The sequence below is a fragment of the Hyperoodon ampullatus genome (assembly GCF_949752795.1).
Source record: "Hyperoodon ampullatus genome assembly, chromosome: 7".
NCBI classification, from domain to species: domain Eukaryota; kingdom Metazoa; phylum Chordata; class Mammalia; order Artiodactyla; family Ziphiidae; genus Hyperoodon; species Hyperoodon ampullatus.
In genome coordinates, this window is record NC_136920.1 from 15775582 (window position 1) to 15800272 (window position 24691).

The 24691-nt window shown below is 40.5% G+C and overlaps 2 protein-coding genes across 5 annotated transcripts in view; both read left to right on the forward strand.

Annotated features, from left to right (window-relative positions):
- FNBP4 (formin binding protein 4) overlaps positions 1-6384 on the forward strand; it is a gene marked incomplete at both ends in the record, with an annotated part of 38735 nt that extends 32351 nt beyond the window's left edge. For all 3 annotated transcript variants that reach the window (XM_079708078.1, XM_079708079.1, XM_079708080.1), the window contains 2 exons: positions 3710-3867; positions 6294-6384. In XM_079708078.1, the coding sequence (XP_079564204.1) occupies positions 3710-3867; positions 6294-6384 (249 nt within the window). The remainder of the gene's footprint in view (positions 1-3709; positions 3868-6293) is intronic.
- A 3720-nt stretch (positions 6385-10104) lies between these two features.
- AGBL2 (AGBL carboxypeptidase 2) overlaps positions 10105-24691 on the forward strand; it is a gene marked incomplete at both ends in the record, with an annotated part of 41748 nt that continues 27161 nt past the window's right edge. The window contains 5 exons of one of the 2 annotated variants that reach the window (XM_079707493.1): positions 10105-10140; positions 10430-10493; positions 11987-12121; positions 14955-15008; positions 15784-15969. In XM_079707493.1, coding sequence (XP_079563619.1) covers positions 10105-10140; positions 10430-10493; positions 11987-12121; positions 14955-15008; positions 15784-15969 — 475 coding nt within the window. Of the gene's footprint in view, positions 10141-10429; positions 10494-11986; positions 12122-14954; positions 15048-15783; positions 15970-24691 lie in introns of both variants that reach the window. The other variant, XM_079707494.1, reaches the window with a different exon arrangement.

Genomic DNA, 24691 nt, shown 5'->3' on the forward strand with positions numbered 1-24691 from the left:
AACCTTTCTTTCTTTCTTCCTTTCCTTTCTTTTCTTTCTTCTGCACTGGGTCTTAGTCGTGGCACATGGGATCTTTTAGTTGCGGCCTGCAAACTCTTAGTTGCAGCATGCATGTGGGATCTGGTTCCCCATCCAGGGATCGAACCTGGGCCCCCTGCATTGGGAGTGTGGAGTCTTACCTACTGGACCACCGGGGAAGCCCCAGCATGTGTTTGTGTGCTTTGTGATCTTTGGTTGAAAACTGCACATTAGAGAAAATAACAAACTCTCCCAGTCTTTGCACACTGACTGTGTATGGAGGAAAACCTTCATTAATGAGTCCAACATGGAAGTGCAACATTTTTTCAGGCCTTTTCTGGGCATATGTGTTCCCTGGACATGTGCTTTTTTTGGTTTTCCTTTCCCCTTGTGTATTTACTTTCAGTTTCCCTAAGAGAGTCACACCTGCTTCTTCTGTGAGCCTTATACGTCCTGTTGTATTCCTCTGCCCATAATCTTTTGCCCCCATCTGTCCACATGACTTCTGTCCCACTGTGGTTTTCACATGCCGCAGCTCCTGCTACTGCCTTTCACGGTTTCCAACCTGAGACCCAAAATATGCCACCATTCCTGGCTGACCTCCAAGTTAAGACAGTATTGAAACCAGTCCCTAAGGCCACAGATAGTCTAGAACATATCAGCCATTCCAGTTATTTCCTTCCACCTGGAGAGGGAGAACTGAGAATTGGGCCATTTCATCCCAACTACATTGGGGAGGGTGTGGAACAAGGGCAAGCAAACATGCCACAAAATTTCCTGTTTTTATTGTGGGCTTTTCTTGATTGGGTGTTCCCTTGATTGCTCAAGATCTTTGACTGGTTTCCAGAGTTCCCACAAAGCCATTTTAGTCAGTCTCTATTTGTTTATATAATATTTCCATGGGGAAACAAGGGCTTGGAGCTTCATAATCTGCCATCTTTCTGACATCATCCTCATGAACACTTTGAATGCCCTAAATTACCTAAAGAAACTTTCTCATCAGCTTTTCCCCTCCCAAGTGTCATAAAAAATCAACAGTGACAGGATAATGTCTTGAATTAGATTCTTGTCAGACAACTTACTCTACCGCATACAGTTCTGAGCCAACATACTGTTGACCACCTACATGTCTTTACTTTGTTTACCAGTTCCACTACTGTTCATTCTTTTATAATTAGATTGTTAGAATGATCAGTGCTCAGGAATCATTTCTCTTACGAAGCCTTCCTTGGCGCCCTTCCTCCAGTCTTCCAAGAGAGATAATTACTTCGACCTCCATTCGTTCATCAAGTAATTTTTTAGCCAATCATGCTTTTATAGTCATATAAATAATAGTTTTGAAAATCCAGTATTCTACATTAATATGTCATTTTTATGTACCTGTTATCTGAAAACAATGATCCATCTCTTTAGTGTTACAGGCCATTTTTTAAAGAATATAAGAGGGTGGGGGTGTGCCGTGGGATGAATTGGGAGATTGGAACTGACATATATACACTGATATGTATAAAATAGGTAACTAATAAGAACCTGCTGTATAGCACAGGGAACTCCACTTCCCTGTACAGTGGAAACTAACACATTGTAAAAAACTATACCCCAATTTAAATGTAAAAAAAAGAATATAAGATATATACTCAATACCTCTCATGTTCAAGAATATTTAAGACCAATATATATTTTCAGTCTTTTTGCTGAAGAGTTTTGTGTGCAGTTTACTAGAAAATAAACTAGAAAAAAAGGAATTCTAGCCATTTAATCTTTATTCCTCTGGCTGCAGTGTACCCATATTAAAAACATGTTCAAACAGCCAGTGCAACACAGGATCCATGGTTTTGAATGTGATAGGCAGTACATAACTTCTGAAACATAAAGTACTTTCCCATGACAAATAGGAATGAAATGCCCTACAAATTTACAAAATCCTATGGAAGTCAGAATGAAAGCACAATGACTCTACCTAGATCTATGTTTTTTAATCATACTTGGAGATGTTCGGCAAGAGGTTATACCCCAGTGAGCCCTCTATGCACAGGTGACCGTTACTTTTTACTTTTTTTTTACTTTGTTACTTTTTACTCAGTTGGTTCCATGCTAACCCAGATGAGCTATGTTGGAGCTTGTTGGAAGGGTGTATATGCAGTGGGTCAGGTTGTACCACAGGTGAAATGACAGAATGGAATGTGGGAAGGTGTGTGGAGCAGAAGGTTTAAGCATTATAGATGGGCATTTCCCCAGAAGGTGAAAAACTGTCAGTGACAGTCAAAATAGGGTATTGAGCAGGGAGCCAAGTAATTTTAAAAGACTGAAAATATTAAGCTTATTTTCTCAACTCTTTTGGGGACTTAATCAAGAAATGTGTTTCTCTTTAAGTGCAGGCCGGAAAAAAAGCTTGGGTCCCTATACCCGATCCTCACAGGAGCACAGCACTCAGTCACACCTATCACTTGAGTGCCTGCTTGTCACGTTTAGAGTGTAACCTGGCCAAGTCTTCAAAACCGCAGGGATAAAAAGTGGTTCTTATCAATGCCTAATACAGTGTTTCTCTAAATTCAAAGAACTAATCACAAATATCAGCAGGTATGTTTTGAATACATACTGTGTCAGGCATTCTCTCTAGGAGCTTTGTATTCAGTAGCTAACCAACAAAATCTCTGCTTTTGTAGAGCTTTTCTGGTGGGCTTGGAGAGGGTACGGGGGGACTGGGTTGCAGAAACAGATAAGCAAATATATGTTCAGTGTTTAAAAATGCAATGAAAAAAAAATGTAAGAGGACAGAAAGTGACCTTTGAGAGGTGGTACTGTTTCACTATAGATAGGGTGGTCAGGGGTGGCATCTTTGCTAAAGAGTGCCATTGATCAGAACTCTGAAGGTAGTGATAGAGCAAGCCATGTTGGATATGTAATAAATATCACAAGCTTTTTGTACTGTGAGATTATGTTTATTATAGGCAATTTAGAAAATGAAGTTAAGCTGATAGAAAAATTTATTATTGTATCTCCTCTTAGAACTAATCTCATCATTAATGTTTTGATATACCTCTTTGCTTTTTTCATATTTAATAGTTGCCTTTGACTCTGTTGGCTCTTTCCAGCAAAGCTGGTCATTTGTTTCTCAGCACTGTGTTTCACTTGATGTGAACACTGCATCCATTTAAAATTGTAAAAAGGTACACTGTGATTCTTTTTTCCTTTTTCTTAAAAAACTATTTATTTATTTTGCCTGCGCCGTGTCTTAGTTGTTGCTCACAGGATCTTTAGTTGCGGCATGCACACTCTTAGTTTCGGCGTGCATGCAGGATTTAGATCCCCGACCAGGGATCAAACCCAGGCCCCCTGCATTGGGAGCATGGGGTCTTACCCACTGGACCACCAGGGAAGTCCCGGGTACACCATAATTCTGAGAAAATGAGACAAGGGCAAGAGTTTTGAATTTCATAGAATAAGGCTAAAGGAAATGTTTCTGACCTGATATCATAAAACACCACATTTACACTTTTTAGATTTTTAACCAAGCTTTAAGTTTATAGTTGGTAGAAATTTCTGGCAAGAACTTAGAATGGTATTTATTTTTGGTGTTTCTGTTCCTTTAATTTTGAAGTTCACTTATTCCTTAGAACTAAGGAAAAGATCCTGATCTCATGTGAAGGACTCATTCCCTCGTTTTATGTATTATATTCCTTTGTTACAGGCAAAGAAGAGTAAAACCAAAATGCCATCTCTGGTAAAGAAGTGGCAGAGTATCCAGCGTGAGTTAGATGAAGAGGAGAACTCTAGTTCCAGTGAAGAGGACCGAGAATCAACCGCACAGAAGCGAATTGAGGAGTGGAAACAGCAGCAGCTGGTCAGGTAAAAGAAAGAACCATAGATGGGGCGGATAGTGGTGGTTGTAGCTGTGGTTTTAGAGCCATCACGTTCTTAAAATCATAGCCCTTAATTTGATTCCTTTACAGACTTACCTAAGTAGTTTTTAGTTCATAGAAATGTTTATTTCCCTATAAAAATTATAGTCTAGCCTTTTTCAAAATCAGAAACATCAAATTGTAATACTTCCCACTGATTGTTCCTCTTAGGCAAAGAGCTATCTTAACCCTGAGCATATGGGGAAAAATAGTCATCCCCATTTACCATGTAGCTCCAAGAGACTCTTTTATGTGAAATGAGCAACTTTCTTTGAATGCAACTAATTGCTCAGTTGTCATGCATAACTTGGAATATACTCCTCTCATAAATGGTGCCAGATTTCAAGTTCATCTCTGATAGGTTCTAGCTTATCATTACTTCTGGTTCTTGCACTTGCAACCTCCATAAATGCAGTACTTATGAAAATATTTGGGGGAGTTCCCTGGCGGTCCAGTGGTTAGGGCTCTGCGCTTTCACTGCTGAGGGCCCGGGTTCAGTCCCTGGTCGGGGAAAGATCCTGCACGGCGTGGCCAAAAAAAAAAAAAAAAAAAAAAATGGGAGAGGATAGCCATCTTTGCTTCATAATTCAAAACAATAAACACTAATTGGAATAGTCATTCCAGTGAATTTTTTTGTTCCTAAAATATCTATTTCTCTCCAGCCACTACACACCTGCTTTCAGCATTTGTCCCACTTATGAACCTTATCAAATAAATTTTAGCATGTAGCAGTATAAAACTTGAAAGGTTTCTAAGGAAAATGTGATGGTCCCAGTTCTTGTTACAAAATATTGGGTGAAGGAGGTTGTTCAGATTTATTTATTTTATTTATTTTTGGCTGTGTTGGGTCTTAGCTGCAGCACACAGGATCTTTGTTGAGGCATGTGGGCTCTTTCGTTGCGGCGCGAGGGCTTCTCTCTAGTTGGGGCATACTCGTTTTCTCTTCTCTAGTTGTGGTTCGCGGGTTCCAGAGCACGTGGGCTCTGTAGTTTGCGGCGTACGGGCTCTAGTTAAGGTGTACGAACTCAGTAGTTGTGGCGCTCGGGCTTAGTTGCCCCGCAGCATGTGGGATCTTAGTTCCCTGACCAGGGATCGAACCCACATCCCCTGCATTTTAAGGTGAATTCTTTACCACTGGACCACCAGGGAAGTCCCAGGTGGTTCTTTTCAATGAGAATACTGTATTTCCTTTTTGACCTTACATTTCCTTACTTTTACAAGAATGTGTTGTTTTCCTTCAGTATGTTCACTCATCAGTCTTGAATTTGAGAAGATTCATCTAGATTATGGTCCTCTTTTCACTCATAGTCTGAGATTTTACTTATCCAGTCAATTTTACCATCACAGTTAGAATCTACAGTGCCTCTGTCTCTTTGCATTTATCTGATTGTATAATATTGGGAAGCGGTAGGGGAGACTGTAAAGATGTTGTCTCCAGACTTTTTTTTTTACTTCCTTGAAAGGAGATGCACTGTTTTGGGCAACACAATAAGAAAACTGAGGGATGGTATTAGTGATAATTTATTTAACTTTTGTATCATCCTTGTAGATGATTCCATTATTCTTCAGCTTTCTTACTATTTTAATCTTTTTTTAATATTGCTGGGAATTGAGTAATAATTAATTCCTACAATGATGAAATAGCAAACTATTTCAAGATGATCGGAAGTCACAAAGATTCTGTAATTAATCTTAGCTTATTTTAGGTTTATAAAAGAGCCTAACACACCCATTCTGGTAATTGTAAGTTACAATCTGAGTTTTTGTTTGTTTTTGCCGTGCTGCGAAGCTTGTGGGATTGAACCCAGGCCCTCGTCAGTGAGAGCATGTAGTCCTAACTACTGTACCACCAGGGCGTTCCCTAGAATCTGAGTCTTAATCGGTTTTATAAATGACTGAATAAGCCATGAGAGATCAATCCTAATTAGAACTGATCAAAAGAGAGTCTCAAAAACATTAGATCCAAGGGTCCCTGATGGTATGTTAAGAGTTAAATATATCTTCCTATGTGTTAAATGTATCTAAGGTAAAGAATCATAACTCGTAGGGGCCAAGAAATACTTTTACAAGAATGTGTTAATTTCCTTCAGTATGGCTTCAGTGGTTACTGGGGAGATATAAAAACAAATATGCACTTACATATAAATAAAACTGTAGAGAAGAGTGCTTTGTATGTGTTTGGTTGACCTATCAATTAAGAAATTTGATGAAGAATAACGCTGGTAGTTAGCTGAGAAACTTGAAACATTTTCATGAATATAGATAACATATATCACATTTTCGGTTTCAGTTAGCTTTTATTTGCTAGGAAATAAACACTTTTGTTCTTTTTCTTTCCAGTGAAGTAATTTAATCTGTACGTTGTTTTCACAGTGGCATGGCAGAGAGAAATGCTAATTTTGAAGCCCTTCCTGAAGATTGGCGAGCAAGACTGAAGAGAAGAAAAATGGCTCCGAACACATAGTTTTTTAAATTGTTTAAATTTTTATTACCGTTTTTTTTTTTTTTAATCATTTCAGAGTCTTAACCAGTCTTACTGTTGTCAATAAACTATAAATGTTATGAGGGAGAGCATATGAATTTCCTGGGCAAGAGTATACACGTACGAAATTGCCACATTTGTGAAATGTAATTTTTCTGTTTTGCTGAAAGGTGAGGTGACTGAATGCTTTGACCTGGCTGCCTTTATTCTCACACTGGCAAACTCAGCATGTTAGGTACATTAACCTCATCAATCTGGAACATGGGGCTCATGAGTATGACACCTCTGTAGAGGACTCACTAATGAAAAGTGAAGGATTTTCCTGCCTCATAGAGGCTCTTGTAGTTCCTAGTGTGGCACTCTCTCTCTCATTAACTTCTTCAGAACAAGTGCAATTAAGAAAGCAGCTCTATATTTTGCCTTGCTTAACTGGGATTATAGGAATCTCTTTCTGACCTCTTCCTCTAGTCTGCCACCCCTGAAGTGCTGAGATATATCAAGTCGTTCACCATGTGCTAACAGATGGCCACACTCTTCAGAGTATTCTTTCTTACAAATTCTAGAACCGATAAAGATAGCTCAGTCATTTCACATACTAGGTGGCATATTTAAATTACAATATAGGTGGCGGCAGCAGCAGGTGTTTGTGTCTTTGATTTTGAGAATTTCCCCCTCACATATGTGGCAGTAAATGTAACAAAAGCCACTGTATGTATTGATGTGTTTCCATTGTCTTACCTTGGTCCAAAGTTCACCTTCCATTTATGTGTGAATGTATTCTCCATAAAATTCCAGTATTTAAAAAGCAGTTTACTGTTCTGTACTTTCTATTGTATCACAATCAGGTAAAAGTCACTTTAAACTGAAGAAAAAGCAAATTGTGTTTTAAAGCTGTTTGTATTTCTCCAGTTTCTGACCTTGTAAATTTGTATATATGCACTAATAAAGCTTTTTTTATACTTCTGATTGGTTATTCTTTTGCTCCTGTTTTGCCTGTTAACTCCACGATTATGCAACCAAGACTTACTTTAAGTCAGTTGTTTTTTCTAATCAAGTATAGTGTAAGGTATGTGCAAACATTGAAGAACAGCTCCAGGAAAAAAAGCATCAGGATCTTGAGCCCGTTGTGGGGTGCGAGGACGGGTTTGGAAAAACAGCCCTCTAGTACCAGAAGGTACGGTGTGACTTAAATTTTGGAGCTTGTAGTCTATAATATTAGCTAGTGTTTGGCCTACTTAAATCCTGGAAATGATGTAATGTGGTTAATATTGTGAAAAAAATGAAGGTGCTTTATATTTTTTCCACTAATTAGAAAAGTTATGTATACTTAGAGTCATGTAAAGTTAACCAAAGACAACAATAGTTAAGAATTTTATTCTAGTATATTTATATGCATATAATTGTCTAATCAGTGTCATGTATGCTTGTGTTGTTTTTTTTTTTTTTTTTCTTTTTTGCAGTACGCGGGCCTCTCACTGTTGTGGCCTCTCCCGTTGCGGAGCACAGGCTCCGGACGCGCAGGCTCAGCGGCCATGGCTCACGGGCCCAGCCGCTCCGCATGTGGGATCCTCCCGGACCGGGGCACGAACCCGTGTCCCCTGCATCGGCAGGCGGACTCTCAACCACTGCGCCACCAGGGAAGCCCATGTGTTGGTTTTTTACCATTATGTATTTAGGTGACCGTTTTGTATATAAATTGTTTTTCTGGGCTTTCCTGGTGGTGCATTGGTTAAGAATCCACCTGCCAAGGCAGGGGACACGGGTTTGATCCCTGGTCTGGGAGGATCCCACATGCTGCAGAGCAGCTAAGCCCGTGCACCACAGCTGCTGAGCCTGTGCTCTAGAGTCTGCGAGCCACAACTACTGAGCCCTCGTACCTGGAGCCCATGCTCCCAGGGGGGAGGCCACTGCAATGGGAAGCCCACGCACTGCAACAGGGAGTGGCCCCTGCTCGCTGCAGCTAGAGAAAGACCACACGCTGCAGCGAAGACCCAATGCAGGAAAGATAATCAAATTCTTAAAAATGTAGCATAAAATTTTAAAAAATAAAATTGTTTTTCTTGTAATTTGCGTAGAGCATATTTCTGGAAATAGAGGCTGTCAACTAGCCATTAAAGCTTTTGCTTTAAGTGCCTAACAGTTTTCCAGACTTCTAGGAATCGGTACAGGGACGAAGTGCCTTTGTCCCTCTCCTGCCAGAAAGCGTTTTTTAGAATCTGACAATATGATAGTCAAAATGTGTGGTTTTAATTTACTAACTTGTATGTTTTCAATGTAGGAGGTAATTTTTCAATTCTAGCTATGGGATGGAGAGAAGGTGAAAGAGGGGAAGCGGCTCCGTTTGAGCAATACTCAACAGTTTCCTAAAGCTGAGGAACAGCTGCTTTTTTTTTTTTTTTTTTTTTTTGCGGTATGCGGGCCTCTCACTGTTGTGGCCTCTCCCATTGCGGAGCACAGGCTCCGGACGCGCAGGCTCAGCGGCCATGGCTCACGGGCCCAGCCGTTCCGCGGCACGTGGGATCTTCCCAGACCGGGGCACGAACCCGCATCCCCTGCATCGGCAGGCGGGCTCTCAACCACTGCGCCACCAGGGAAGCCCACAGCTGCTTTTTTGTTGTTTTGGGCCCGGCCACGGGGCATGCGGGATCTTAGTTCCCCAACCAGCGATCGAGTCCGTATCCCCTGCAGTGTAAGCACGGAGTCTCAAACACTGGACCACCAGGGAAGTCCCCATCAATGCAATTTCTAATCCCCAGAAGCCAGGCTACAATACTGTATGAAAGGAGGAATGAGTGAATCCTTGGTACCTGAACGCCAGTCTTCGACTTTTCTCCGGTTCCCCACCCCTTCCTCGGAGGCGGAGCGTCGCTCTCCGGAAGCGCCCAGCCGCCTCGCCCTCCCGCTTCCGTCTCGTGGTTGCTAGGCTACTGGGGCCCTAGTGGAAAGCAGTGTCCCGTGAGCGTGACGAGCGTGTCTTGTGGTCGGCGCGCGACTGGTTCTCTACCTGCGGACCGTGTCCCCCGCCTCGCTCACGCTCCTCTGTCGCCACAGGCTCCGTACGCACCCCTGCTGCCCCGGACGGGCCGGGGCGCGGAGGCGGTAGCAACCTTCCCTCTGCAGTTGTAGATCTCTACGCCACGTCCCGCGACTCTCCGGGAAACTGCCCTTCGCCACCTTCTTCCTGACCAGGAAGCCCTGAATCCCTGAATTCCGTTTTCAGAGCCCACTCTCCGGGCTCCTGACCTTTCTTTTCCACCCACCCCGAGACGACTGCGCCGGACCCTCATCCTCTTTTCTTTCACTTTCCTGAGGCGACCTGGTGGGGGGCATCTCCCTCACTGGGGGGGAAAGAAGAATGGGGCCAGCAGGGGTCCTGGCGCCCCTGGAGGAGGAGGCTGGAAGACTAGCCGCTCTCCCAAATTCTTCAGTTGCGCATCCGGGCCTCGTGGCGGGTCCTTGTTTATCTGAGGAGAGGTTGGGTTGGCAGGGAAGACGGAGCGGTACCGCAGGGTTTCCTAAAGTAGCGTGGGAGCTGCGAAGCGGAGGGAGGGGACGTGGGTGAATTTCTACAGTTTCTCAGTTGTCCTGCTCTGGTTTTTTAGCTTCTCCTGTGTAATCAACTGCCCTTTTGGAAATTGGGCAAGGATTGTTGCTGGATGCCGGTGTCACTGACTGGTCTTCAGCATACCATGCAGAAGTAACATGTTCCCAGCTTTGGAAACAGAGCTAAAGCAGCAGGTCGGTACACACTCCTCTCCAGGCACTCCACAGAAATCCAGTACTAGATCCGAAGGTATATTCTGGTGGCAACTTTTTCTGGCTGGAGATCTTGATCCCAAAGATAGAATAATTTGCACAAATGTCTTTCACATGGTTTGTTTACAGAAGTTCTCAGGTATAGTGTCCTCTGCAACAATGCTTGTGTACTTTTGTTAAGAGTCAGTATTATTGTTACAACAGGCTGTTATAATAATTCTCTACAATTATGAAAGCACTTTCCTGATTGAGATGGCCTGTCGTTTCACAGACTCTTTCTGAGCCCTATGAAGACTTCATGTGCCATCACCTCCAGTACTATGGCTACTTTAAAGGTAATATCTCATTCTTATCTAGCATCACCTGGGTTCATGAAGTAAATTGTTTGATCAACTGAGAGAGTTGTGCTTGGATAAACTGATGAATTTTCCCAGCACCACCATTAGTGAAAGAACTTCCTTTCCCTACTGATATGCTGTGTTACCTCTGTTGCGTGTCCATTTATACAAGGGTCTGTTTGTCTGTCCTTGCACCAATACCACCCTTTTTTTTTTTTTTTTTTTTTTTTTTTTGCGGTACGTGGGCCTCTCACTGTTGTGGCCTCTTGCGTCGCGGAGCACAGCCTCCGGACGCGCAGGCTCAGTGGCCATGGCTCACGGGCCTAGTCACTCCGTGGCATGTAGGATCTTCCCAGACCGGGGCACGCACCCGTGTCTCCTGCATCGGCAGGCAGACTCTCAACCACTGCGCCACCAGGGAAGCCCCCACCCTTTCTTAATGACACCACATGGCATTAAAATACTCTTGATATCTGGAAAGACATGTCCTCCCATATTGTCATTCTTCAAAAGTGTCTTGGCTATTCTTACCTTTTTATATAATTTTAGAATTGGCTTGTGATGCTTAAAAAAAAATATGGGAGGGCTTCCCTGGTGGCGCAGTGGTTGAGAGTCCGCCTGCCGATGCAGGGGACACGGGTTCGTGCCCTGGTCTGGGAAAATCCCATATGCCGCGGAGCGGCTGGGCCCGTGAGCCATGGCCGTTGGGCCTGCGCGTCCGGAGCCTGTGCTCCGCAACAGGAGAGGCCACAACAGTGAGAGGCCCACATATCACAAAAAAAAAAAAAAAAAAAAAAAAAAAAAAAAAAATATGGGATTACATTGAATCTATAGATCAAATTTGACAAGAAATGAGAATTTTCCGATACCAGGTTCTCCCATCTATTAATATAGTCTAATTCTCTAATTTACTTCAGTCCTCCTTAATGTCTCCCAATAAGATTTATAATTTTTTTCATAGAACTGCATATTTGTATGCTATTATAAGTGGTATCTTTTTAAATTTTGATCTTCTAACTTTGCTCCTGGTATTTAGAAATAAAATGTAGGTTTTTATATTGATTTTATTTTTATCAACCTTGTTAGACTTTCTTATTAACTATTTCATTTTGTAATTTGTTGAAAACTGAATTTCCAGTTCACCAGATTCAGCAGAGCCCTCAGGACAAAGCAGCTCCCACTCTGAGTGTTCCACTTTGACTCTGAGTACTTGCCTTCACTTGGTCATATAGCTGCCTCCCAATTTTCCACTTTACCATACTGCTTCTCAAGTCTTCTCCTCAGCATGAAATGGAGAAAATGATGTTTAATTCACATAAATTGGAATGTGAAAGCTCTTTGGAAAATGGGTTGTATTCATTGTAAAGTCCTGTGGTGGCAGGTGGTGACTAGGAGGAGGTTTGCTAGTAGTAGTGGTTTGGGTGTTGACCTACATGTGGGAGGTGATGAACTAGCCTTCCAGCACGTTTCATTAAACTACCTATTCTTAGCTGAGAGGGGCAGTTTACCAAACTCTGCTACGCACCAGCATGTTTGGAAGAAGAATACTCGATACCTGTTGAGTGGCTCTTTTGGGGAAACAGAGGATTTGATACTGGACCCCTTGCAAAAGGAGAAGAGTCTGTGTGAGTAATAATCAGTGTTGTATGACCCCCAGAACCCTCATGTCCTTGAGCAACAGCTCCTGGTGTTCAGGAGAACGTAGCCTAACGTGGGAGAAGCCAAGGGAGCAGCCTTGGCCACTGTTTCTGACATCACTCAAAAATGTTCTCTCTTGGGGCTTCCTTGGTGGCGCAGTGGTTAAGAATCCGCCTGCCAACACAGGAGACACGGGTTCGAGTCCTGGTCCGGGAAGATCCCACATGCCACGGAGCAACTGAGCCCGTGTGCCACAACTACTGAAGCCTGTACTCTAGAGCCCATGCCCTGCAACAAGAGAAGCCACCGCAGTGAGAAGCCCACGCACTACAATGAAGAGTAGCACCCGTTCGCCACAACTAAAGAAAGCCCGTGTGCAGCAACAAAGACCCAACACAGCCAAAATAAATAAATTTTTTAAATGTTCTCTCTTAAAAAAGAAAGAAAGAAATTTTTTAAATGAAAAGAAAAATAACAAAACAAAATATATTCTCTCTAGATCTGCTTTGGATTGTAGGTTTAAATTAAAATACTGTGCATTCTGGATGCTCTTCCTCCAAATTGTTAGAAAATTTGTTAAAACTCCTTGGTCAAGAGTAACACATTGATTTTTTTCATGCAGTTTTGATGGATATATTTGTTAAGGCTCTTTGCATAAGAGTGGTGGAAACCAATTACAACCAGCTTAAGCAAAAATAATTTTTTACAGGGATTCCACAAGTTTCTTCTGGAATCCAAGGGTAGGAATGCAGTTGAATTTCTCCCTCAGTACATATCCAACCAAACATCAGTTCACTTCTCTTTACTGCACATCCTTCCCCCACCCCATCCCTCCCCCAGCTACCATCATCTCACTATTGAAACAGCCTCATAATTGGTCTCTTGGCTTCTCTTGTTCCATGATGCCCCCTTCCAATCCATTTTCCACACAGCAGTGTTCTTTTTTATGTGCAAATCTGATTGTGTCCCTTTTCTAGTTAAAAATCTATGAATGACACAAGACCAAAAGCCATAAAATATAACACTGATAATTTTTACACCAAAAATTTAAATTTCTGTATAGAAAAAATACCATTAGTAAAGGAAAATAATTGGAAAAAATTTTGTGACAAATATGTCAAAGGATTAATTTCCTTAACATAATAACTCTTACAAATCAATATGTAAAAGATGACCAAATAGAAAAATGGACAAAGGACATGAGCAAGGAGTTCATAGAAAAGAAAACACAGTCAACAAGCTTTATGAAAAGATGCTCAGTTTCACCTCTAATTAAAGATACAAATCAGTATGTCAAGGTACCATTTTTAAATTATGAGATTTGGACAAAAAATATTTTTTTTTCGGTCAGGAGGTGGGAGAACACTCTCCCACACTGCTGTTAGGAATGTGAATAGATAAGATTTTTTAGAAAGGCAGTTTGGCAATAGGTGGAAAATGTAAAATGGTACTTAACCTTTGATGTAGCAATTCCATTTTCATTTACAAATATGTATCTTATATTTTTGCTCATCCCAGTGCCCAGAAGGCTTTTCCATTCTGTGTCCCAGAGCTCCTGGCAGGGAATAGAAAGGCAAGGGTTGAGCAAAGGAGACTGTTAGAATGGAATGGCTCAGGAGCCAGCTGACCACCCCCCTTCAGCTTCCTCCTGCCCCATTTGCTGACACTTGAAATAACATTGATAAGAAACAATTGCCAGTCTTAATATAATAAAAAACATAAAATGCAAAGTCAGCTGCTAGAGGTAACACAACAATGTAAATGAATTTTAGTTAGAGTATAACTGATAACCTAACACCTTTTTTCCCCCCTGTTTTGATCATTGGAGTAAGGAAGATATTTTTCTTTATCTTTGTAGCAAAGCATTTATTATGTTTATTGTTTTTTAAACCAGAAAAGTACAAAGGAGGTAAAAAGGAATGAGTTATAATGTGCTTGTTTCAAAAAAAAAAAAGAGAGAAGAGAAGGAAAGGAAGGAACAAACGAACGAAGGAAAGAAACCAAAAAAGAAAGAAAAGGAAATATATGTATAAGGTTAGAAAATTCAAATGGTAGGAGAAAAACACAAAAGGAAATTAAGAGCCCTCCCTGCCCCACCCTTAATATAGCCACTATTGTAATCCTTCTTTTCAGGAAAAAGAAAATGTATCCTCAAGTGTCTATATATTTTTTCTTTTTAATTGCTCATAGGGATCCTATACATAATCTTTGATTTTTTTTTGTTTAAAAATAGAGCCTTTTCATATGAGCACAAGAAACATCTACCTCATTCTTTTAGAGCACCTACAGTATTCCATCTCATTAACATGTCATAATTATTTTAACTTCTCTTTTGTTGGATGCTTTGGTTGTTTGCACATTTTTATTATTTGAACATTACTGCAGTGAGCATCTTTGTATATGTATCTTGACGAGCTTTTGTTAAGAAAATCTATAAAGTAATTTCTAGCAGTGGGATTGCCCAATCAAGGGTTTGGGCGTTTTAGATCTTACTAGACACTGCCAAATTTCTTTCCAGAAAGTTTGCACCAATTTGCCTTCTTGTCAGCAAGTTATGAGAGTACTTGTTTACTTACACCTTTGCCAGGGTGAGTGTGAAAACACATAAATGTTTTTCCTGTCTGTTAGGTAAAAAACTGTTATCTCCTTGTCATTTTGATTTACATTTCTTTATGAGTGAGATTGAGCCGCTTTACCATCTTTTCAAATGTTGCCTTTTCCCCCTGCATTAAACAGTGGGGGAAATATTTTAGACACAGAAATGCAGGGGCAGGAAAAAGATCCATCGGACCAACCATACCTCTTCCTTCCTCTTTCTAGGGCCTACCTGTCTATCTTCAACTGTGCACAGACAGATAGAAGCTGTGAGCAGAGGTATTTCCTGTCCTTCCAGACCAGAAAACGGAAACTCCTTTACGGGAGTGTCTCTCCCTCCTGCTCTCCCCACCAGAGCTGGGAGTTACCGCCCTAGGGGCCTTCAGCCTTTCCTTCCTCTTTCCCTTTCTCTTCATTCTTCCTCTCATTTCCTTTTTTTCCCCCTTCCTCCTTGAACGCCCTTGTTTTCCTCCCTTTTCTCCCATTCTTTATTTCCCAGGAACTCCTCTCTCTCTCCTGCCCCTGCTCACTCCTCTGCCCCTATCCACCTCCCTGTTTTGTAAGTCTCTCTGTCCTTTGAATGGTTGTATTATGAACTTGAAATTTAATTTGTAGATTGTTTCACTGTAGTTAATAAAGTTTTATGCACTTTTTTTCTAAAATGCTAGTGGTTGAATTGAAAGTTTTCTTTTTTGCCTCTCTCTAGACAAACATAATAACACACGTTAAGTAACTTTTATTTGTAACCCACTGTTGAAATGTCTTTGACCCATTAACGTTGATTTAAAAAAAAGAAAAAAGTTTCTTCTCACTTACTCTAAAGCTTTACATTTAAATGTTTAACAGACTAAGGCAGAATTTTAACTTAACATTTTATAGTTTTGATGCTGTCATCCTGTACTAAATCTCTTTGAAGGAGAAACATGTCATAGGATTGCGTATCTGTGCTAATATATTAATACAGTGCTTAAACTTACATATTTGTTATAGTTGAGCAGTAGAGTTCCCAAGGAAGAAAAGGAAGCTGTTCACTCATTCCCTTTCCCTTTGGCAGATTCCCTTATGCTGAGTTCACCACTTCTTAAGAGCAGACAGCTTCTTCATGATAACCTTGGTGAAGTAAACTCAGGTCTTCGAGAACCCCGAGATCTCTTTGCTTTTTTCTCCAGCAGTGGGCCACTGCAGGCTCCAAGATGGCCAATAGAATGTGAGGTCATCAAGGAGAACATTCATCATATTGGTAATGTGACTTACGTGTCATGGTCTTGCCGTTCTGACAGACTATATTACAGTTTTAAGTTCTACATACCAAAGTACAAGGCGGGACAGATTCACCATCTGTTAGCTCACTCTTAAAATGTTTAAGCTCTGGGAAACTGGTATACACTCACCAAAGTCAAAAGTTACACTAATGTATAAACTAGAATGCTTCTGAGTTTATTGGAATGGGAGGATACCTTTCTAGAGGCCAAAATATATCAATACTTAAATCTGTTTTCTAGATTATTCCCATTTCAGTATGTTTGGTTGCGTTTTATAAAAGTTCTATTTTTACCAGCTTTGGTATAATTGATGAACACCATGTATATAATACCAGAATGTAGTTTTTACTGGTTTTTTTCCCACAGTTTTATTGAGATATAATTGACATTAAACATCGTATTACTTTAAGGTGTACAATATATATTGCAAAATGACTTTCACAGTAAGTCTAGTTAACATCCATCAACTCACATGGTTACATTTTTTTTCTTGTGATGAGAACTTTTAAGATTTAACCTCATAGGGCTTCCCTGGTGGCGCAGTGGTTGAGAGTCTGCCTGCCGATGTAGGGGACACTGGTTCGTGCCCCGGTCTGGGAAGAGCCCACATGCCGCGGAGCGGCTAGGCCTGTGAGCCGTGGCCGCTGAGCCTGTGTGTCTGGAGCCTGTGCTCTGCAACGGGAGAGGGCACAACAGTGAGAGGCCCGCGTACCACAAAAAAAAAAAAAAAGATTTACCCTCATAGCAACAGAAGAGTTTCCAACTAACTCTATCAACCAAATTTTAAAAAAAATTTTATTGGAATATAGTTGATTTACAATGTTGTGTTAGTTTCAGGTGTACAGCAAAGTGAATCAGTTATACATATACATATATCCACTCTTTTTTTTTTTAGATTCTTTTCCCATATAGGCCATTACAGAGTATTGAGTAGAGTTCCCCGTGCTATACAGCAGGTCCTTATTAGTTACCTATTTTATGTATAATATGTGTGTATTGTGTGTGTATATGTCAGTCCCAATCTCCCAATTTATCCCTTCCCCCACTTATCCTCTGGTAACCATAAGTTTGTTTTCTACATCCGTGACTCTACTTCTGTTTTGTAAATAAGTTCATTTGTACCCCTTTTTTTTAATATATTCCACATATAAGCGATATCATATGATATTTGTCTTTCTGTGTCTGACTTCATTCAATATGACGGTCTATCCATGTTGCTGCAAATGGCATTATTTTTATGGCTGAGTAATATTCTTTTTTATGGCTGAGTAATATTCCATTGTATATATATACCACATCTTCTTTATCCATTCCTCTGTTGATGGACTTTAGGTTGCTTCCATGACCTGGCTATTGTAAATAGTGCTGCAGTGAACATTGCGGTGCATGTATCATTTCAAATTAAGGTTTTCTCCAGGTATATGCCCAGGAGTGAGATTGCTGGGTCATATGGTAGTTCTATTGTTAATTTACAAGGAACCTCCATACTGTTCTCCATAGTGGCTGTACCAACTGACATTCCCAGCAACAATGTAGGAGGGTTCCCTTTTCTCCACACCCTCTCTATATTGTTTGTAGATTTTTTATGATGGCCATTCTGACTGGTGTGAGGTGATACCTCATTGTAGTTTTGATTTGCATTTCTCTAATGATTAGTGATGTTGAGCATCCTTTCATGTGTTTGTTGGCAATCTGTATATCTTCTTTGGAGAAATGTCTGTTTAGGTCTTCTGCCCATTTCTGGATAGGGTTATTTGTTTTTTTGATATTGAGCTGCATAAGCTGCTTATAAATTTCGGAGATTAATCCTTTGTCAGTTGCTTCATTTGCAAATATTTTCTCGCATTCTGAGGGTTGTCTGTTCATCTTGTTTATGGTTTCCTTTCTGTGCAAAAGCTTTTAAGTTTCATTAGGTCCCATTTGTTTATTTTTGTTTTTATTTTTGTTTTTATTTCCATTTCTGTAGGAGGTGGGTCAAAAAGGATCTTGCTCTGATTTATGTCATAGAGTCTTCTGCTTATGTTTTCCTCCAAGACTTTTATAGTGTCTGGCCTTACATTTAGGTCTTTAATCCATTTTGAGTTTATTTTTGGTATGGTGTTAGGAAGTGTTCTAATTTCATTCTTTTACATGTAGCTGTCCAGTTTTCCCAGCACCACTTATTGAAGAGGCTGTCTTTTCTCCATTGTATGTTCTCGCCTCCTTTGTCAAAGATAAGGTGACCATATGTGCATGGCTTTATCTCTGGGCTTTCTATCCTGTTCCATTGATCACTATTTTCTGGTTTTGTGCCAGTACCATACTGTCTTGATTACTGTAGCTTTGTAGTATAGTCTGAAGTCAGGGAGCCTGATTCCTCCAGCTCTGTTTTTCTTTCTCAAGATTGCTTTGGGGGCTTCCCTGATGGCGCAATGGTTGGGAGTCCACTTGCCGATGCTGGGGGAGCGGGTTCGTACCCTGGTCCGGGAGGATCCCACGTGCCGTGGAGTGGCTGGGCCCATGAGCCATGGCTGCTGGGCCTGTGCATCCGGAGCCTGTGCTCCGCAGCAGGAGGGGCTGCAGCGGTGAGAGGCCTGCGTAGCACACACACACACACACACAAAAAGATTGCTTTGGCTCTTCGGGGTCTTTTGTGTTTCCATACAAATTGTGAAATTTTTTGTTCTAGTTCTGTGAAAAATGCCATTGGTAGTTTGATAGGGATTGCATTGAATCTGTAGATTGCTTTGGGTAGTATAGTCATTTTCACAATGTTGATTCTTCCAATCCAAGAACATGGAATATCTTTCCATCTGTTTGTATCATCTTTAATTCCTTTCATCAGTGTCTTATAGTTTTCTTCATACAGATCTTTTGCCTCCTTAGGTAGGTTTCTTCCTAGGTATTTTATTCTTTTTGTTGCAGTGGTAAATGGGAGTGTTTCCTTAATTTCTCTTTCAGATTTTTCATCATTAGTATACAGGAATGCAAGAGATTTCTGTGCATTAATTTTGTATCCTAGTACTTTACCGAATTCACTGATTAACTCTAGTAGTTTTCTGGTAGCATCTTTAGGATTCTCTATGTTTAATATCATATCATCTGCAAACAGTGTCAACTTTACTTCTTCTTTTCCAATTTGGATTCCTTTTATTTCTTTTTCTTCTCTGATTGCTGTGGCTAAAACTTCCAAAACTATGTTGAATAACAGTGGTGACAGTGGACAACCTTGTCTTGTTCCTGATCTTAAAGGAAATGGTTTCAGTTTTTCACCATTGAGAATGATGTTGGCTGTGGGTATGTCATATATGGCCTTTATTATGTTGAGGTAAGTTCCCTCTATGCCTAGTTTCTGAAGGGTTTTTATCATAAATTGGTGTTGAATTTTGTCAGAAGCTTTTTCTGCATCTATTGAGATGATCATATGGTTTTTCTCCTTCAATTTGTTAATATGGTTTATCACATTGATTGATTTGCATATATTGAAGAATCCTTGCATTCCTGGGATAAACCCCACTTGATTATCATATATGATCCTTTTAATGTGCTGTTGGATTCTGTTTGCTAGTGATTCGTTGAGGATTTTTGCATCTGTGTTCATTAGTTATATTGGCCTGTAGTTTTCTTTCTTTGTGACATCTTTGTCTGGTTTTGGTATCAGGGTGATGGTGGCCTCGTAGAATGAGTTGGGGAGTGTTCCTCCCTCTGCTATATTTTGGAAGAGTTTGGGAAGGATAGGTGTTCACTCTTCTCTAAATGTTTGATAGAATTCGCCTGTGAAGCCATCTGGTCCTGGGCTTTTGTTTGTTGGAAGATTTTAAATCACAGTCTCAATTTCAGTGCTTGTGATTGGTCTGTTTATATTTTCTATTTCTTCCTGGTTCAGTCTCAGAAGGTTGTGCTTTTCTACGAATTTGTCCATTTCTTCCAGGTTGTCCATTTTATTGGCATATAGTTGCTTGTAGTAATCTCTCATGATCCTTTGTATTTCTGTTGTGTCAGTTGTTACGTCTCCTTTTTCATTTCTAATTCTATTGATTTGACCCTTCACCCGTTTTTTCTTGATGAGTCTGGCTAATGGTTTATCAATTTTGTTTATCTTCTCAAAGAACCGAACCGGCTTTTAGTTTTATTGATCTTTGCTATCGTTTCCTTCATTTCTTTTTCATTTATTTCTGATCTGAACTTTATGATTTCTTTCCTTCTTCTAACTTTGGGGGTTTTTTGTTCTTCTTTCTCTAATTGCTTTAGGTATAAGTTAGGTTGTTTATTTGAGATGTTTCTTGTTTCTTGAGGTAGGATTGTATTGCTATAAACTTCCCTCTTAGAACTGCTTTTGCTGCATCCCATAGATTTTGGGTGGTCGTGTTTTCATTGTCATTTGTTTCTAGGTATTTTTTGATTTCCTCCTTGATTTCTTCAGTGATCTCTTGGTTATGAAGTAGTGTATTGTTTAGCCTCCATGTGTTTGTATGTTTTACAGATTTTTTTCCTGTAATTGATATCGAGTCTCATAGCATTGTGGTTGGAAAAGATACTTGATACGATTTCAGTTTTCTTAAATTTACCTAGGCTTGATTTGTGACCCAAGATGTGATGTAGCTTGGAGAGTGTTCCATGACTACTTGAGAAGAAAGTGTATTCTGTTGTTTTTGGATGGAATGTCTTATAAATGTCAATTAAGTCCATCTTGTTTAATGTATCATTTAAAGCTTGTGTTTCCTTATTTATTTTCATTTTGGATGATCTGTCCGTTGGTGAAAGTGGGGTGTTAAAGTCCCCTACTATTATTGTGTTACTGTTGATTTCCCCTTTTATGGCTGTTAACATTTTCCTTATGTATTGAGGTGCTCCTATGTTGGGTGCATAAATATTTACAATTGTTATATCTCATTCTTGGATTGATCCCTTGATCATTATGTAGTGTCTTTCTTTGTCTCTTGGAATAGTCTTTATTTTAAAGTCTATTTTGTCTGATCTGAGAATTGCTACTCCAGCTTTCTTTTGATTTCCTTTTGCATGGAATATCTTTTTCCATCCCCTCACTTTCAGTCTGTATGTGTCCCTAGGTCTGAAGTGGGTCTCTTGTAGTCAGCATATATATGGGTCTTGTTTTTGTATCCATTCAGCCAGTCTGTGTCTTTTGGTTGGAGCATTTAATCCATTTACATTTAAGGTAATTATCAATATGTATGTTCCCATTACCATTTTCTTAATTGTTTTGGGTTTGCTCTTGTAGGTCTTTTCCTTCTCTTGTGTTTCCTGCCTAGAGAAGTTCCTTTAGCATTTGTTGTAAAGCTGGTTTGGTGGTGCTGAATTCTCTTAGCTTTTGCTTGTCTGTAACTGTTTTAATTTCTCTGTCAAATCTGAATGAGATCCTTGCTGGGTAGAGTAATCTTGGTTGTTGGTTTTTCCCTTTCATCAGTTTAAATATGTCCTACCACTCCTTCTGGCTTGCAGAGTTTCTGCTGAAAGATCAGCTGTTAACCTTATGGAGATTCCCTTTGTATGTTATTTGTTGTTTTTCCCTTGCTGCTTTTAATATTTTTTCTTTGTATTTAATTTTTGATAGTTTGATTAATATGTGTCTTGGCGTTTTTCTCCTTGGATTTATCCTGTATGGGACTCTCTCTGCTTCCTGGACTTGATTAACTATTTCCTTTCCCATATTAGGGAAGTTTTCAACTATAACTTCAAATATTTTCTCAGTCCCTTTCTTTTTCTCTTCATCTTCTGAGACCCCTATCATTCGAATGTTGGTGCATTTAATGTTGTTCCAGAGGTCTCTAAGACTGTCCTCTGTTCTTTTCATTCTTTTTTCTTTATTCTGCTCTACGGTAGTTATTTCCACTATTTTATCTTCCAGGTCACTTCTCCATTCTTCTGCTCAGTTATTCTGCTATTGATTCCTTCTAGAGACTTTTAATTTCATTTATTGTGTTGTTCATCATTGTTTGTTTGCTCTTTAGTTCTTCTAGGTCCTTGTTAAACGTTTCGTGTATTTTCTCCATTGTATTTCCAAGATTTTGGATCATCTTTACTATCATTACTCTGAATTCTTTTTCAGGTATTCGGCCTATTTCCTCTTCATTTGTTTGGTCTGGTGGGTTTTTACCTTGTTTCTTCATCTGCTGTGTGTTTTTCTGCCTTCTCATTTTGCTTAACTTACTGTGTTTGGGGTATCCTTTTCGCCGGCTGCAGTTTCGTAGTTCCCATTGTTTTTGGTGTCTGCCCCCAGTGGCTAAGGTTGGTTCAGTGGGTTGTGTAGGCTTCCTGGTGGAGGGGACTGGTGCCTGTGTTCTGGTGGATGAGGCTGGGTCTTGTCTTTCTAGTGGGCAGGACTGCGTATGGTGGTGTTTTGAGGTGTCTGTGACCTTATTATGATTTTAGGCAGCCTCTCTGCTAATGGGTGGGGTTGTGTTCCTGTCTTGCTAGTTGTTTGGCATAGCGTGTCCAGCACTGTAGCTTGCTGGTTGTTGAGTGGAGCTGGGTCTTAGCATTGAGATGGAGATCTCTGGGAGAGCTTTCACCATTTGATATTACATGGAGCTGGGAGGTCTCTGGTGGACCAATGTCCTGAAGTTGGCTCTCCCATCTCAGGGGCATAGGCCTGACTCCCGGCCAGAGCATCAAGACCCTCTCAGCCACACGGCTTTTGGGAAGTCTGAGGTCTTCTGCCAGCCTTCAGTAGGTGTTCTCTAGGAGCTGTTCCACGTGTAGATGTATTTCTGATGTATTTGTGGGGAGGAAGGTGATCTCCACATCTTACTCCTCCACCATCTTGAAGGTCTCCCCACTAAGGTACTTTTTAAAACAGAAACCACTCCTTTGAGGAAAGAAGTTGGTTTTCATTGACCCAGTAGGTAATTTTCTTTGTTCACTTGCTTAATTTCTTCTAATCACTCTCAGACACAGTGACCCACTACAGTGAAAGTCAGGAAACCTGGTTCCATCTGCCCCTTGTTGATCATGAGTCACTGGGGAAAGTGCTAGACTTCTCTGAGCTGAAGGTTTATTTTCCCTCCAAACTCTGGAACTCCACGCTCCAGAGGCCCTCCTTTTGACATGCTGCCTCTCCCCTTCTGTGCAGGTCCTAAGAAGAAAACATTTTTAAAAAATTTTTATTGAAGTTTAATTGATTTATAAGGGCATGTTTCAAGTGTATAGCAGAGTGATTCAGTTATATATATATATATATTCTTTTGCAGATTCTCAGAAACGTTTACTATTTTTTAATCATATTTTGAGTTGATTGGAGTTTTTTGTGGGAACGGTGGAGACTTTTTTTATGACGTTGGCCATATCTTTGAGTTTTTGATGCAAGCACAATCTTTAGCATTCATTTTATGAAGGATTTTCAGAAGTGGGGACTTTTATGATTGCTGGAACACTCATGTCTCTGCTTAAGACTGCTGATAAACAACTGGGTGTTTCTTATTTTCTCATTTTCCTCTTATAATATTCATTCATTGTATATTCGGTAAGCATCTACCATATTCTAAGTATAGTGCTTGGTGTTAGAGATATAGTGATGAGCAAATGGAGACACTCAGAGCTCACAGACTAGTGAGGAAGTTAAAGATAGAACCAGGCAATTGCATAGCACTTGGTCCCTCTGGGAACACTTAACCCCAACCTGGAAGTTCAGTGAGGGTTTCCAAGAGAAGTTGACATGGAGGCTGAAATCTGAAGGATGAGTTAGAAGTGATCCAATTGAAAGGATCAAAGCAAAGTATTCCAGTTAGAGGAAACAGAAAAAGAACATGACATGTTTGGGTAACCATGGATCCTTCAACATGAAAGAAAAGAGATGAAGCTGAAGATACAAGGATTGGCTCAGTGTCTTAACTGGAGACAGAACTGCCCTTAGGGTATTTGGAAATTGTTGGGGGGCACATTTTGAGTTGGCACAATAGCTGAGAAGTCTTAAGTTTCCTACCCTATAGAAGTGGGGTTTTGCGGGGTTTTTTGTTTGTTTGTTTGTTTGGCTGCACTGGGGCTTCATTGCTGTGCATGGGCTTTCTCTAGTTGCGGTGAGCGGGGGGCTACTCTTTGTTGTGGTGTGTGGGCTTCTCATTGCAGTGACTTCTCTTGTTACGGAGCACAGGCTCTAGGCACGCGGGCTCAGTAGTTGTGGCTCATAGGCTTAGGTGCTCCACGGCATGTGGGATCTTCCTGGACCAGGGCTCAAACCTGCATTGGCAGGCAGATTCTTAACTACTGCACCACCAGGGAAGCCCCCATTTTTCAATTGGATTGTTTTTTTACTGTTAAGTTGTATGAGTTCTTTATATATTTTGGATGTTAGCCCCTTATCAGATATATGATTTGCAAATACTTTCTCTCATTCAGAAAGTTGCCTTTTGGGAATTTCCTGGTGGTCCAGTGGTTAGGACTCTGTGCTTTCACTGCCAGGGCCTGGGTTTGATGCCTAGTTGGGGAACTAGGATCCTGCATGCCTTGTGGTATGGCCAAATTAAAAGAATAAAGGGTTGCCTTTTCATTTTGCTGATGGTTTACTTTGCTGTGCAGAAGCTTTTTAGTTTGATTTAGTTCCACTTGTTTACACTTTTGTTGCTTTTGCTTTTGTAGTCAGATTCAAAAACTCATCACCAAGACCTGTGTCAAGGAGCTTACTGCCTGTGTTTTCTTCTAGGAGTATTATGGTTTCAGGTCTTACATTCAAGTCGTTAATTCATTTTGAGTTAATTTTTGTGTGTG